The sequence below is a fragment of the Lithobates pipiens genome, unplaced genomic scaffold (genome assembly GCF_037356315.1).
Source record: "Lithobates pipiens isolate NorthernLeopardFrog02 unplaced genomic scaffold, aLitPip1_a1.2 Scaffold_8, whole genome shotgun sequence".
Lineage (NCBI taxonomy): Eukaryota > Metazoa > Chordata > Amphibia > Anura > Ranidae > Lithobates > Lithobates pipiens.
The window spans coordinates 569,534,390-569,549,702 of NW_027507903.1; the positions used below are offsets into that span (position 1 = coordinate 569,534,390).

At 41.2% G+C, this 15,313-nt stretch overlaps 1 protein-coding gene across 4 annotated transcripts in view; it reads left to right on the top strand.

Annotated features, from left to right (window-relative positions):
- Window positions 1-245: 245 nt before the first annotated feature.
- The window catches only part of DSN1 (DSN1 component of MIS12 kinetochore complex), a 45,535-nt gene continuing 30,467 nt past the window's right edge, over window positions 246-15,313 (top strand). The window contains exons 1-5 of one of the 4 annotated variants that reach the window (XM_077470160.1): window positions 246-313; window positions 2,929-3,126; window positions 5,184-5,257; window positions 6,512-6,584; window positions 9,477-9,564. In XM_077470160.1, the coding sequence (XP_077326286.1) occupies window positions 2,973-3,126; window positions 5,184-5,257; window positions 6,512-6,584; window positions 9,477-9,564 (389 nt within the window). In that variant the 5' untranslated portion in view covers window positions 246-313; window positions 2,929-2,972. Of the gene's footprint in view, window positions 382-402; window positions 528-1,873; window positions 2,046-2,928; window positions 3,127-5,183; window positions 5,258-6,511; window positions 6,585-9,476; window positions 9,565-15,313 lie in introns of those variants that run through there. The other 3 variants (XM_077470158.1, XM_077470159.1, XM_077470157.1) reach the window with 3 other exon arrangements.

Sequence of the window (15,313 nt, forward strand, 5' to 3'; positions counted from 1 at the left end):
GAAGTTTGCTGCTTTTACATTTCAACATCTAAACAACCATAGGGAGTTGTAAGTATTGTATTTCACTAGATAAATTCACTTTACTGTTAAAAATAAGTGTAACATGCAAAACCACGTTGGGTGTAATAAGATGTCCGCTTTTCCCCTTCTCAGTCTAAGGGGAGAGCAAGATGGCGGCGACGAAACGTCACTTCCGTTACACATTCCGGTCGCCTAATCTGACGAAACACCAGGCTTTTCCCAGCACACGCCCAGTCACGGCACAGTGCACCAATCACACTGCTTGTCTCTCCGGTTGTGGGCTGTAAAACAGGTACGCTGCTATTGGCTAATACTATTCAGCGAGCGGGTTGTCTGTATTGTGCTGGGCGCCTGGAGAGGGTAAGTGCTCAGCTGTGCATTGAGGAGGGAGTTCACTGTACTTGTATATGGTGTCTTCACTTGTGTTATAGAATGCAAAGCTCCCAGCTGTATACAGTCCACAGGGGCTGTTGTCCCTCTGGAATTGTCTGTCCTTCTAATATCAGGTATAGACCTTTTATAACAATTATGCGCTATTAGGCGTGGTTCATACCTGTGCACCTCGCTTGCACATGCATGGGGTTCCCTTGAATGGGGCAGTGCTGCAACCGCTTGTAATACACATAGTTGTGGTACAGGGTTTTTAGGCGTTTTAAACGGAGGTGGAGGGGGCGACATGACACCTCAGTCGCCTGTCAAATGCCCTTTGAAAAGCAATCTACCCTGAATTGCTTTTCACATGGTAATGCTCCTGCTTACACCAGCAAGCTGCACTGAGCACAAAGCCGTTGGTGTGCACTGTGTTCATGTACCAATCTTCGTGCCTAACGCCCCATACACAGGCGTCATCAAGCCGGTTCAATAGAAACGTTCGGCCCGTGTTTATGGCAGCCGGTCCAACAGAAGCCAACGTCCTTTTTCCTTTTATTTTTTTTTATTTATTTTTTTCGGTCTTGCCCCTTTTGACAAAAATAAAAATAAAAAATCCCAATTAGCTTATATTGATTTGCGCAAAAGTTGTAGTGTCTTCAAAATAGGGGATAGATTTGTCATTTTTATTTCTTTACTACTAATGGCGGCGATCTGTGATTTTTGACATTGCGGTGTATAGATTGGACACTTTTGCCACTATTTTGGGACCATTCACATTTATAAAGCGATCGGTGCTATATAAAAAAAAAAATGCAACGATTACTGTATAAATGTGACTGGCAGGGAAGGGGTTAACACTAGGGGGCGCTGCAGGGGTTAAATGTGTGTCCTAGGGAGTGATTCTAACTGTGGGGGGAGGGGACTGATGAGGGGAGGAGACCGATCGGTGTTCCTCTGTACAAGGAACACACGATCAGTTCTCCTCTCCCCTGACAGGACGTGGATCTGTGTGTTTACACACGCAGATCCATGTCCCGGCTCTGTTACCGCGCAGTCGTGGGTGCCCGGGGCGTGTCGCGGCCACTGGGCACGTGCATCAGGTTCCCAGCGATGTGGCGGGCGTGCGCTTTCCACATGGCCGGGAAGCGGAGGACGTCATATGACGCCCACCCGGAGGGAGGAATAGTTCCTGCCGCCCTCATCTTACAATACGGCGGTAGTGAACTGGTTGAAGGGGTTGTAAACCCTCTTGGTTTTTCCCCTCAATGGATATCATGCATTAAGGTGAAAAACCTCTTATAGTACACCAGAGCCGCCCTTTTACTTACCTGAACCCGGTCTTTCCAGCGTCTGGGATGAGCACGCCAGCTCCAGACGGTGTCTCAGGTCCTGATTGGATAGATTGATAGCAGCGCAGCCATTGGCTCCTGCTGCTGTCAATCAAATCCAATGATGTGGGAGTCGGAGGGGTGGAGCCAAGTCCTGCTGTCTGTCAATGGACGCAGCAGGACACAGAAACGTGCCTGCACGGGTGTCCCGAGGGAGAGGGCTTCTCCAACGGGGCACTCAAGAAGAGAAGCCAGGAGCACCGCTGAATGACCCCAGAAGAGAAGGATCAGGGCCAGTCTGTGCAAAACAACTGCACAGAGGATGTAAGTATGACATGGGTGTTTTTTTTTTTTTTTTTTTTTTAACAAACGTTTTACATATCCTTTTAAGGAGGGGCAGATGATTCAGGTAGCATTTACTTCCTGAAATCCATCTGCCCTTGACTCAAGCATGCAGGCAGGAGATTGTGCTTAGCGGAGAGAACCCCCTCTTGAAGACTTCTGGGATGTATGACCTCATTTGCCTAGGCATGGGAACCAGGAAATAATTTAAAGAGAGATTCCACCTACAAAAAAATATTAAAAGCCTACAGCTGCTGACTTTTAATAAATGGACACTCGCCTCACCCAGGGTCCAGCGATGTCGGCGACCAATCGATCTCTCAGAGAGGAATGAATCAAGAAGTGAAGCGTTGCGGCTTCACTTCCTGGTTCCCTACTGTGCATGCATGATTCGCACAGCACAATGGGAATGGTCCACACTGTCCCATGAGAGTTTATGCCTGGAAGTGGGTGCAAATACCTGTCTTAGACGGGTATCTGCACCTCCCTCCTCCGGAGGGGGGGGGGGGGGGGGGGGTTCTGATGAGCGGAAGTTCCACTTTAGGGTAGGGGTATAAGCTATATTATTATTTTAGTGCTTTCATCCCACCCAAATTTGCTTTTCCAGCTTTATCTCTAATTGTTTCCCTTCAAACATTATTGCAAGTGCCTTTTAATGTTCCCATAGCAAAAGCCACATTTTATAGTTTGGTAGCATTTATACACAAAAAGGTGGGACTTGGCATATAACCTTTTTAACATCCAATAAATACTTTGTAACTAAAAAGGAGGCGGCTGTTCAATATTACTTGCTACCTTTATTATATCATGGCTTTCGGTTGTACATTGCTTTATTATTATTTATTTATTTATTTTTTTTCTTTAGGTGCATTTCCACTTTCTTGGGTCCAAAAATCACAATTTCCCAAAATGACTTCTCCTGAAAAGAAACAAAAGAGCAGCCCAAACAACTTGTCTTTTCAAGACTCTTCCCCAAGTCCTCGTGCCAGAAGAAAATCATTACGAAGATCTGTTGGAAATAAACGCCGGAGGACACTACCACCTATTTATCATAATGCTACCAGTAAGTGATGGGTTGGAGATGAACATATCTCCCCAAACTCATTCCCTTAGGCCCTTTTCACACTGGGGCGGTGCGGGCGTCGGCGGTAAAGCGCCGCTATTTTTAGCGGCAGTCTGCGGGCGCTAGCGGGGTGGTTTTAACCCCCGCTAGCGGCCGAAAAAGGGTTAAAACCGTCCGCAAAGCGCCGCTGCAGCGGCGGTATTGCCGCGCTGTCCCATTGATTTCAATGGGTAGGAGCGGTGAATTCACCGCTCCAAAGATGCGGCTAGCAGGACTTTTTTCACTGTCCTGCCAGCGCACCGCTCCAGTGTGAAAGCCCTCCGGCTTTCACACTGGAGTGAAAGGGGCCGTTTTTTTTCAGGCGCTATTTTTAGCACTGTAACGCCTGAAAACTGCCCCAGTGTGAAAGGGGCCTTAGGGCTAGTTTACACCAGCTTCTGCATTACAGCGCATTAGCTGGTGTGCGGTCAGGTCGGGATCAGTGCAGTGGTGTGGTGTGGGGTTTTTATTTGTTTGTTTTTATTTTTTCTTCCCCCACCACACACCATCAGAGCCAGGCAGATAAGGGAGATGCGTAATTTTACCTTGTTATGCAGTGGGACTGTACAGGAATAGTCCCCCAACGCAATTCCACCGCATGTGGTGTGAATGGACCCTTAATGTTTTGTCCCACAATCAGAAAACGCTGACAGTGATTTGGAAGAAAAATAGGTTTATATGGGGTTGTAACAAATTCATCAGGGTGGATTTGATTTTAAATCAACTCTAATTAAATCATAATTTTTTAAAGAGCAACTATCGTCTGTCCCGCAGCCGCTCATCCTGACTCACTGTCGGTCCCGTTCACTTTAATGGGACGGCTGGTGATGCGGCAGTGACGCAACAAAGTGAGGGATATGGCGGCAGCACGGGAGCGGTTGGCCACTAGCTGCCGCTGCCATGATGGATCTGAAATTACAGGTGCTCTTTAAATGTAAAGACTCATTCTTGCTGGTAATTAGAATCTTTTAATATTTGCAAACAAAATGAAGGTTTTGATATTTAGAATAAGCTGTCAGGCTAGTAAAACAGCAATATCGGAACCGATTCAATCATACAGTTTGTAGTGTACATAGATTTGCAAAACAATGGGATAAAGGAATATTCCTGAACTTTGGTTTATCTTATGGATACTGTGAAATTGTGTAAATGCATCAATGCAGTGCATGTTATCTCAGCTTGAGGAGCTTGGCTTCATTGAATGAGTTTAACAAAAAATGTAAATATTGCAGAATACAGCATCATGCTACATAACTGAGCTAAATTTCATGCCTGATCACAGGCCCATTTTTGTACGGGGGGGGAGACATCTAGTGGATGGTGGGAGATGAGCAGTGAAAAGTGGACATATATGCTTGAGATATCAAGGCTCTTTATTAGTTGTGGTCTGGTGAGTGTACCCCCAAAGGGGAGTTTTTGCCGCAAGTGGTGAATTTTGGGTGGAAGCTTTGTACAAATCACAGTAAGAGACTCTTCTGATACTTGCCTCATCGTATTGCTTATGAGAAAGGATATCTGCATTTGAATGTGGATGAAAGCGCTCCTGCAATATTGTAAAAAGGACTCTAATTAGATTTTTGTAATGTTGCCTTTTTTTTTTTTTTTTTTTTTTTTTTTTTTTTTTAATGTATCTTAAGTAGAAAACGAACTTTTAGATAGGGGTGTTTTTTTTTTTTTTTTTTTATTAACCCTTTAATGTTCTGCTCCACCATTTTAAGTCACACTAACTCAGTGAAAAATGGGACTTTAAAGGGTTAAAATTTGCTAAAAATAGATTTTGAAATCCTAATAAAAAAAAATATATATAATTTTTTTTTTTTATCATCATATTTGTCTCCACCCTGGCTGTGATCCACTGAGGACAACAAATTTTCTGGACCCAATTTTTTTTTTTTTATTTAAAATTTTCCCCTTAACATAGAAGCAGGATCAGCGTATTCTAGCAAGTGTAAACCCAGCCTTGGACTCCTGCAGATGATTGGTTTGACTTATTTATTTGTCTGTATTGACTATTACAGGTCTTAGTGATGCCATCAGCTTGTCATTGCCAGAAAATGATCGCCTTATGGAGCTCATACATGCTTGCTTCCAGGTGCAGTAATAGAGTATGTGTGTGTGTGTGTGTGTGTGTGTGTGTGTGTGTGTGTGTGGTGTTTTTTTTTTTTTTTTTTTTTTTTTTTTTTTTTTAATGTTGGAAATGTATTATCAAAAACGAATGGGGGGGGGGGTTCCACCTTCATGCATTTAATGTAAAAAAAACTTGCACGGCCCAGCGCTGTACCCAGCTGTAGGTTATTTCTCCCCTCTTCTTGGACTTTCTTCTCGTAGCTCCCACTGCGATCAAATCTTTAAGGCGGGGCACTAAGCCCGGCTCAGAAATGAGCCCACACCACTGCCCCCATGGGCAGTGTATTGCTGTAGAGCAGGGATATGCAATTAGCGGACCTCCAGCTGTTGCAGAACTACAAGTCCCATGAGGCATAGCAAGACTCTGACAGCCACAAGCATGACACCCAGAGGGAGAGGCATGATGGAACTTGTAGTTTTGCAACAGCTGGAGGTCTGTTAATTGCATGTCCCTGCTGTAGAGGAACAAAGGGTGCTGGTGAAGGAGACCAGAAGAAGAGGTTCAAGGCCGCTCTGTGCAATTGCACAGAGCATGTAATGCATGCATGCATGCAATTTTGAACAGGACAGGAATCTTGCTGCATTCCTGTTCACATTGCATGCGATTTGATCCAATCTGTATGGCTTAAATCTTGTGTGTGTGTGTGTGTGTGTGTGTGTGTGTGTGTGTGTGGTTTTTTTTCTCCATAGAATTTTTTATTTTATTTTATTTTTTCTTAAAAAAATAAATAAAAAAAAAAATATATATATATATATATATATATATATATATATATATATATATATATATATATATATATATATATATATATATATATATATATATATATATATATATATATATATATATATATATATAATAAATAATATTGAACATTTATGACCAAAATCATCGGTTACCTTGATAGTGCTAAGATATTGCTGGTTTTGAGTCTACGTTAGGGGTCTTAGACTGGCAGCCCTCCAACTGTTGCAAAACTACAATTCCCATGAGGCATTACAAGGCTGACATTTACAAGCATAACTCCCACAGGCAGAGCCATGATGGGATTTGTAGTTTTGTGACAGCTGGAGGGCCACCAGTCTGAGACCCCTAGTCTATATAGAGATTGACTACGCCCAGGCATTGTTGATGGGCAGGCATTTTACCTTAATTTTGTTCTTGGTTACCATGTCCTTATTATTAATAATAATAATAATATTTTTTTTTTTCCATCAGTATTCAGTACGTAAGCTGGAGAACCCCTTGTCGCATACTGATGGCTTCGACTCAAGTTCTTTTAGTGCAACCGGTAAGTTTATTTATTATTATTATTATTTTTATTTTTTTTATAACCTTTTTTGGGGGGCACAAATTGGAGGGAAGAAATTCAAGGCGTGTGTGTGTGTGTGGCCTGGCCACCCATGGTATGTAAAAATCAACTGAGCCAGGTGGTATAATATTTGGTCCTGTAGCTGCCTGAATAGGAAATCTGGTGGTGGCAATTCTCTCATATATGTCAAAAATAAAGTGTGAGCGCCCAACTTATATATATGTGACTCTTAAAGTAATACAAACGTGTGTGTACACCTGTGTGAAAAAATATGTGTGAAGTGACCCCAAAAGAGATGGGGGGGGGGGGCAATACTGATATATGTATTGAAACAATTAATAAGAAAAAAAGTGATGACCTGTAAATATGTGCATGAAATCAATTGGGGATTGTATGAATACTTATCCCAGTGAAGAGGGAAACAAAGCAAAAACCAATCAATATAAACACATAAAAATATGATTAATGACAGTGGTAAAGTCCATAATAAGACATGCAAAATATAAAGTCCATATAAAGACGTGCAGAATGTCAGTCTCAACGTGTTACGATATCAACCGAGATCCTGTAGTGTTGTGACCAAGAAAGGTATTTCACCCTGTGACGATCCCACCACCTTATAGGGTGCAGGCTTACCGAATCAATATGACCCTAGCAGACGTACGCCTCAGGGGTCAACCAGAGCTTGTAATCTCGGCCAAAGTAGTCCCAAAATTGGATGTTCCAATCGTGCCACATACGGTTCACACAGACGACTAGGTGTGATCACTGTTTTTCATATACATGAACAACTCCGACAACAACTCAGGCATGGAAGATGAAGAAACAAAGCCAACATGGCATAATAACGTTTAAAAAAAGCCTTTTAATAAAAAAATGGTTCAAACTCACATTTCCAGAATGATCAATAAAGCATATCAGAGGAAAATAGGCAGTAGCGGAGTCCTCCCGACGCGTTTCGACCTACAGGTCATCATCTGGGGTGGGCTCCAACTACTGACATACTGCCTTATATAGGTACTTACACAATAAAGTGATGCCATTCCCTCATGTGTTGCAATCATGCCCACTTCCGGTGTATCCAAGATGGCAGGCGGGCGTGCGTTCCACGCCTCCATTTTTTGTGCGTTCCACCTATATGTCCAATGTATTTGGACATAAGAGGCATGATTGGGGATAATAGCGGCCCCACTTCCGGTTATAGTAAGATGGCGGCCTGGCGTGCGTTCCACGCCTCAATAACAATGCGTTCCACCCATTCCTACCAATGTAAAGAGGAAAGGGCAAAGGACTGCTGATGTAATAATACAATTACTGTAGAGGGGCCATCCGCCCTATATAAACTTTCGTTCGATAGACTTACCAGATGCATGTAAAAGCACGCCCGTCTCTCCATCAGGTCGCAACCCGAGACCGGAAGTGCGCATCTGCGATGGTACTGGAAGTGAACGAACGTCACTTCCAGTACGGAACAGGAATGAGAACGAGGCCTGGGCATAGGATAAACATATTGCCTCCTCTCCAGTACTACCAGAAAGGGTGCTGCAATGACACCTAGTGGCCACAAATAAGATAGTCTTAATAATAAGAGACAATGCATAAAATATATCATGTTATGGGTAATGTATATCACATAATTTAAAATTATTATTATTATATAATATAGATAAACTATCTTATTAAATAAAATAAAATAAAATTAGTATCAAAATGGTCATTAAGAACAAGCGTCTACCAGTGAAATAGACCTCATATATGCTGTTAGTCTGTGGACTGTACTAGAGAAAATCCATGGCGTGCATGTGCGTGTGGTGTAAAGGTTCTCTCTTCTTCCCCCCCCCCCCCTTTCCCTGCCTGCTCACCCACAGAATTGAACGCATACTTAAGTCTCGTTCATATTACAATTCTTGCCCAAGACCTCCTCTAACTCTAAACGTGTGACCTGCAAAAAAAAAAAAAACTTAACGTCACCTTTGTGAACTTCTGGTGCTGCAGGGGTTAAGAGCAGTGACCTGTGATTGAGGCATTGGCTTTGCTCTCATCTTCTTCTATTTCTTATCCATTAACATAAACTCTTATGTTTTCCCAGAATGCAAGGCACTTTGTGATTAAAAGAGGTATATCCTGTCATCCATCTGCTCTCCTCCATAAACAGACAAGGAAGGTGAGGGAGAGCAGCTGATGCTTTGTAGCTGCAGATCTTAAAGCTGAACTACACTGTATCTGAGCTGAACAAACCAAAAACCTTGTTTAGTTCCTCTCCTAATAATAATTATTATAAAATATATAATAGTATTAATAATACTATTTTTTTTTTTAATTTTTTTTTTTTACAAAGCAAAACTTGCCCATCCATGTCTCCGTGCTTTGTTTTTGCCACCCCCTCCTAGCGTTTCTGGCCATGGTCAGGGCAGATGATTCATGCAGCATTTACTTCCTGGTGTCCATTTGCCCTTGGCTTATACATGCACGCAGGAGGGTGTGCTTAGGCGAGAGCCCCTCTTCCCACTCCTCCTGGAATATGACCTCATTTGCCTAGGCCAACCAGGAGTTAATGGAAGAAATGTAAAAAAAAAAAAAAAAACAAATACTAAAGTAAATATGATAGGAAGGTATATCTATTTACTAATGCTAGCAGCATATGGTTTAAAAATAGTCAACATTAACTGAGAGTGAAGTTCTGCTTTTTAATTTAACATCTGTGTGGGAGTATCCTGGGGTTGGCGGAGTAAAGACTCCTACACTAAGCAGCAGCCAGCAGGACTTGAGACACTTTGTTAGAGGAAAATGACGTCCCTGGTGCTGTACCCACAACAAGATGAACTATGCTTCAACTTTAATAATATTTCTGATTTATAATCTTTTCCACAGTATCTGCTGTTAAGGAGAAAATATTGCGCTTTACAGAACGGTTATCTCGTGATGGAACGCTCAAAAGATGCACTGAAGGCTCCAAAAGGTGAACCGCTTTCTTTTAAGGGGGGCTTGAGACGTTAGAAACAAGAGGGATGCTATCGGGGTGTTGGTGAAGGTACAGGCTCTGGGGCTGTCCTGGCTTCTTTGCCGATTGCGTGACTGATGTGTGGAACAAGACAAACATTTTCTTGTGGTGGGGGTTTCTTCTTCTTTTTTTTTTTTTTTTTTAACCTTGCCTATCTTGCCTGTACCCCCTCTATCTCGCGCCAGGGATGAGCACACCTACAAAAGCCGGTGTCTGGGGTCCTGATTGGATGAATTGATAGCAGCACAGCAATTGGCCCCCGCTGCTGTCAATCAAATCCAATGACTTGGGGAGCTGGGCTTAGTCCTGATTTCTGTGTGAATGGACGCAGGAGCAGGACATTTGAGCGTGGGTGGCCTTGAAGGAGATCGCTTCTCCGACAGGTCACTTGAGAAGAGGAGGAGCCCGCAGAGGGACCCCAGAAGAGGAGGATTGGAGCCACTCTGTGCAAAACCAACTGCACAGCGAAGGTAAGTATGACATTTTTTGTTTAAAAAAAAAAAAAAATCAATAAAAACTTTACAACCCCTTTTTAAAGAAGAACTAAACCCATTGATTTTTAGTAACTTCAAAGAACCGTTTAAATTCCCAGCATGTGACCAGAATATAACTGTCACATTGGTTGGTTGACCTCTCAACCAAACTATCAAATGGCTGGTGACATAACTGATCACCTGTGCAGCACCATGGTAGTTAAAGACCAAACACAGGCCAAGATGGTAGCTTTGGCTTAAATAAATGATGAGCAGAATGTGAATGCCCTTTTATCTGTAGGGTTGTATTCTAGAAGTACCTGGGACCATTCAATTTCTCCTAACAGTCCACTGTCATAATGCAGGTATAGATTTCAGAATGCTCAAACATGGAGCAGAACTGAGTGCATTTCAGTAACCATTTTCAGGTACTCTTGCCTGTTTTAAGTGTGATTAATGCCATTTTCTTTTGCTGTCTCGTTTAACCATTCCTATACCTATAGTAAGTTATTTTATTATTATTTTTATTATCTCACACATGTGGCATCGCCGTACTCGGGAGTAATAGCAGAATGTGTTTTGAGGTGTAATTTGTGGTATGCATATGCTGTGTGTGTGTGTGTGTGTGTGTGTGTGTGTGTGTGTGTGTGTGTGTGTGTGTGTGTGTGAGAAATAAGCTGATAATATGACAATTTTGTGGGAAGAAAAAAAAAGGAAAAAAAATCTTGATATTGCAAAGAATTGTGGGAAAAAATTACAACTTCAAAAAACTCATCATGCCTCTTACTAAATACCTTTTGGAATGTCTTCTTTCCAAAAAGGGGTCATTTGGGGGGTATTTGTACTTTTATGGCATGTTAGGGTCTCAAGAATTGAAATAGGCCGTCAGTACTTCAGGTGTGATCAATTTTCAGATATTGGCACCATAGCTTGTGGACTCTAACTTTCACAAAGACCAAATAATCCACCAATTTGTACTTATTTTTACCAAAAATATGTAGTAGTATAAATTTTGGCCAAAATTTATGAAGAAAAATTACTAATCTGCAAAATTTTATCACAGAAACGAAGAAAAAAATATATATATATATATTTTTTTTTTTTTTTTTTTTTTTTTTTTTTTTTACAGAATTTTCGGTCTTTTCTTTTAATGGCCCAAAAAAAAAAAAAAAAAAAAAGAGAGGTGATTAAATACCACCAAAAGAAAGCTCTATTTGTGTGAAAAAAAAAAAGGACAAAAATTTCATATGGGTACAGTGTTGCATGACTGAGTAATTGTCATTCAAAATGTGAGAGCACCAAAAGCTGAAAATTTGTTTGGTTATTAAGGGTGTTTAAGTGCCCAGTGGTTAAACAAACGTTTCCGTGGATTTCTGTACAAAGGGCATTGGCCGTGAACTTGTTTAAACATACACACGATCAGACTTTTTCAGCCAACTTTCACCAAATCGCGTGGGTTTTCCTGCTCTTTACTGTCGCCTTTGGTCAACTTCTGTATTGTTGTCTGATCTTTTGCATTGGTTCTGAGCATGCGTGTCTGTAACGTCCGATGTTTTTCTGTGCACGTGATCGGACTAGGGTTGCAACTAACGATTATTTTCATAATCGATTAGTTGGCCGATTATTGTTTCGGTTAATAACCTTAAAAAAAAAAAAAGTGGGTCAAATTTGAAGTTCACTTTTAACCACAGTGCCAGGAAAATTTGGAAATGGAGAACTTCTCGGTCAAAGGAATTCAGACAGTGTGTATGTGTGGTGGGGTGTTTTTTTTTTTTTTTTTTTTTTTGTTCAGAAATGAAGTGAAAATTTCAAACAACATTCTTTCATGTTTCATCTGAATATTCACACCTGAAAATTGATCCGCGTGTCCAGCCTAAGGCTTGGTACACACCTATGCAGTTTTTGCTTTTGATCTGTTTCTGCAGTGCTTTTTGCTGTGCGTTTTGATTTTTGTGTGAGTGATTTTACTGTAATTTGCGTTTTTTTTAATCTGCCAAACAAAAAAAAAAAACAAATTGCTGCAAAAACGCATTACATTCTTTTCTGCAGCTTCTCCATTGAAGTATATTGAACCAAAAAAACGCAGTTTTGCATTAAAAGTCCCTGATCCTTTCCAAATATGCAGCGGCTGAAAAGCGCACAGATATGAACATATCCCATAGGAAACCATGTAAATGAGCTGTAGTGCGTTTCTGCAAAAAGCGCCAATATACATATAGATGTGAACCAGGCCTAAGACGTTTAATAACATAATGGGGTTAAAAAGACTAAAATTAGCCCTTTTATAGTACAAAAAAACAGATAATCGCACTGGAAGGGGTTTGTTTATCGTTAGTTGTTTCAGCCCTAGCCCGCGCTATAGCCCAAAGACGGCTACAGCGGGTGCGCATCGGGGAAGTTCTGTGTTGGCTGTGTCCCTTGGACACAGCCAATCACAGATCGTGCTAAATGGCCAATCACAGCTGCCATTTAGCACTCGATCGGCGTGTCAAATGAGAGGTGATATCGTATGTAAACCTATGAGATCGGCTCTCCCTCTTTACACAGAGACAGGGTGTGAGGAGGGAGAGATGAACGGCTGCAACGTCACCGAAAAGTACGTTTTCACACACACGCCCACCTGTCCCCAGTGCCACCTGTCAGTGCCATGTGTCCCCAGTGCCACGTATTAGTGCCATCTGTCATCAGTGCCACGTGTCATTGTCCTGGTACTCCAGGGCCTTCAAAAGTGTAATAGGTAGTCAACAAGTTAGATGTGTAATTTATGCTCCTAGAACGCGTGATGGCGCTCCCTGCATGTTGGGCCTCTCTAAGTGGCCAGGCTGTGAAAGTCCCACACATGTGGTATCGTAATACTCAGGAGTAGCAGAATGTATTTTGGGGCGTTATTTGTGGTATACACATGCCATGTCAGAGAAAAATAACCTATTACAATGACAATTTTGTGGGGGGGAAAAAAATCTTAATTTTGCAAAGAATTGTGGGAAAAAATGACAACGCCAAAAACCTCACCATGCCGCTTGCTAAATATTTTGGAATGTCTACTTTCCCAAAAAGGGGGACTTTGGGGGGTATTTGTACTTTCCTGGCTTGTTCGGGTCACAAGAAATGAGATGGGCCACCAGTATATCAGATGTGATCAATTTTTTAATAATAATAATAATATTATTATTATTATTATTATTATTATTATTATTATTATTTTTATTTTTTTTGAATTGCACCACAGCTTGTAGAATCTCTAACTTTCACAAAGACCAAATATCCACTAATTTGGGTTATTTGTACCAAAGATGTGTAGCAGTATAAACTGTGGCCAAAATTCATGAAAACAAATACAATTTTGCAAATTATTAATCACAGAAACAAAGGTGGTGTGTGGAATTTTTTTTTTTTTTTCTCCCATTTTCTAGCACAAATAAAAAATAAAAAAAAAACACCCCAAGGTGACCAAATACCACCAAGTGAAAGCTCTATTTGTATGAAAAAAGGACAAAACATTTATTTGGATAGTGTTACATAACTGAGTAATTGTCATTCAAAGTGTGAGGGCACCGAAAGCTGAAAATTGGTCTGGGCAGGAGGGGGTTTACCTGCCCAGTAGGGAAGGGGTTAAAACAGCTAATTTGCATGTTTGTTGTCAAAAAGTCAGATCGTGTGTACATGCCTTTACTCTTAACAACTCTTTAGCAATCTTTACTTTTTGCAGTTTTAAAAACTGGAAAAATTTACTTTTGAAGGTTTAGTTGGTTCTTGCTGTCTGTATAAGGGTATTGTGACACCCTTTCCTGACTGGCTGGTCAGTCGATAAGGGGGAAATAATTTGAAAAGCAAACTAAAGGGAATGTAAGTTGGAGTTTTACATGGAGATAGCTGTTGTGCAATCTAGTGATTTGCTATTGAGCAATGACATTAAAGCGGGGTGCCCATTAAAAATAAAAATTAAGTCAGCAGCTACAAATACTGCAGCGGCTGACTTTTAATAATTAGACCCTTACCTGACCCAGGGTCCATCAATGCAGGAGATGGAAGCCTTGCGCGTGTCCCAGATGATTGACAGGAGGGAGGGGGCAGAGCTGAGCCCTTCTTGGGCCAAGGGGCAGTGATGTCACCAGCCCAGGCACTGAAGGAGGCAGACTATGAGGGACCCCCTAGCAACAGCCATTTAGAGGCAAGTTTAAAAAAAAAAAAAAAAAATTTGTGTGCAACTCCGCTTGAGCTCCGTGGCCGTGGGACCAGCGGACCCGATCGGCGCTGGTATCCCGCGATTGGGTCACAGAGCTGAAGAACGAGGAGAGGTCTGTGTAAACAAACCTCTCCCTGTGCTTTCCTGTGTGGCTGTCACCGATCGTCTCTTCCCTTTTTTATAGGGAAGGACGATCGGCGACGCCATGTCCCCTACAATAAAAAAAAAACACATAACCACTAGGGGGCAGTTTAGGTGTTATGACGTTACCTCCTTCACTGCCAGTGTCATTTACACAGGAATCAGTGCATTTAAATAGCACTGATTGCTGTATAAATGACAATGGTTCCAAAAAATTTGTGAAAAATGTCCACCATAGTGTTGCAGTCACAATAAAAATCTCTGATCGCTGCCATTACTTATTGGGTTGGGTTTTTTTTTTTTTTTTTTTTTTTTTTTAAATGCTATCAAACTATCCTCTAGTTTGTAAACGCTATAACTTTTGCGCAAATCAATCTCTAATTGCGAATTTTATTTTTGGTAAAAAAATGTAGAATACAGATCGGCCTAAACTGAGGAAAAAAAATGTTTTATATTTTTTTGGGGGATATTTATTGTAGAAAATATTGTATAACATTTTTTATTTATTTTTTTTCTAAAAATTGTCACTCTATTTTGTGTATAGCTCAAAAAATAAAAACCGCGGAGGTGATCAAATACCACCAAAAAGCGCTATTTGTCAGTTAAAGCGAGGCAGTGCCGAATCGCAAAAAGGGCTTGGTCCTTTTTTGGCTGCAAATTGGTCTGGGGCTTAAGTGGTTAAAGAGGGAGCAACAAAGCATTTACAACTATGTTATGTATGTTGGGTTAGTAGAAGGAATAGTAATTATCTAATAAATTTTAATTGCCAAACAAGAAACGCATAAACTAGTCTAAACATTGACTTCTATACACTATCACCTTGCCCAATAAGGGTGAAGTGACACGATTTGTGTGGTGGGCCCTGCAAACCGTTGCTATCATCTTTCGAGCTCTCCCATACCCCTCC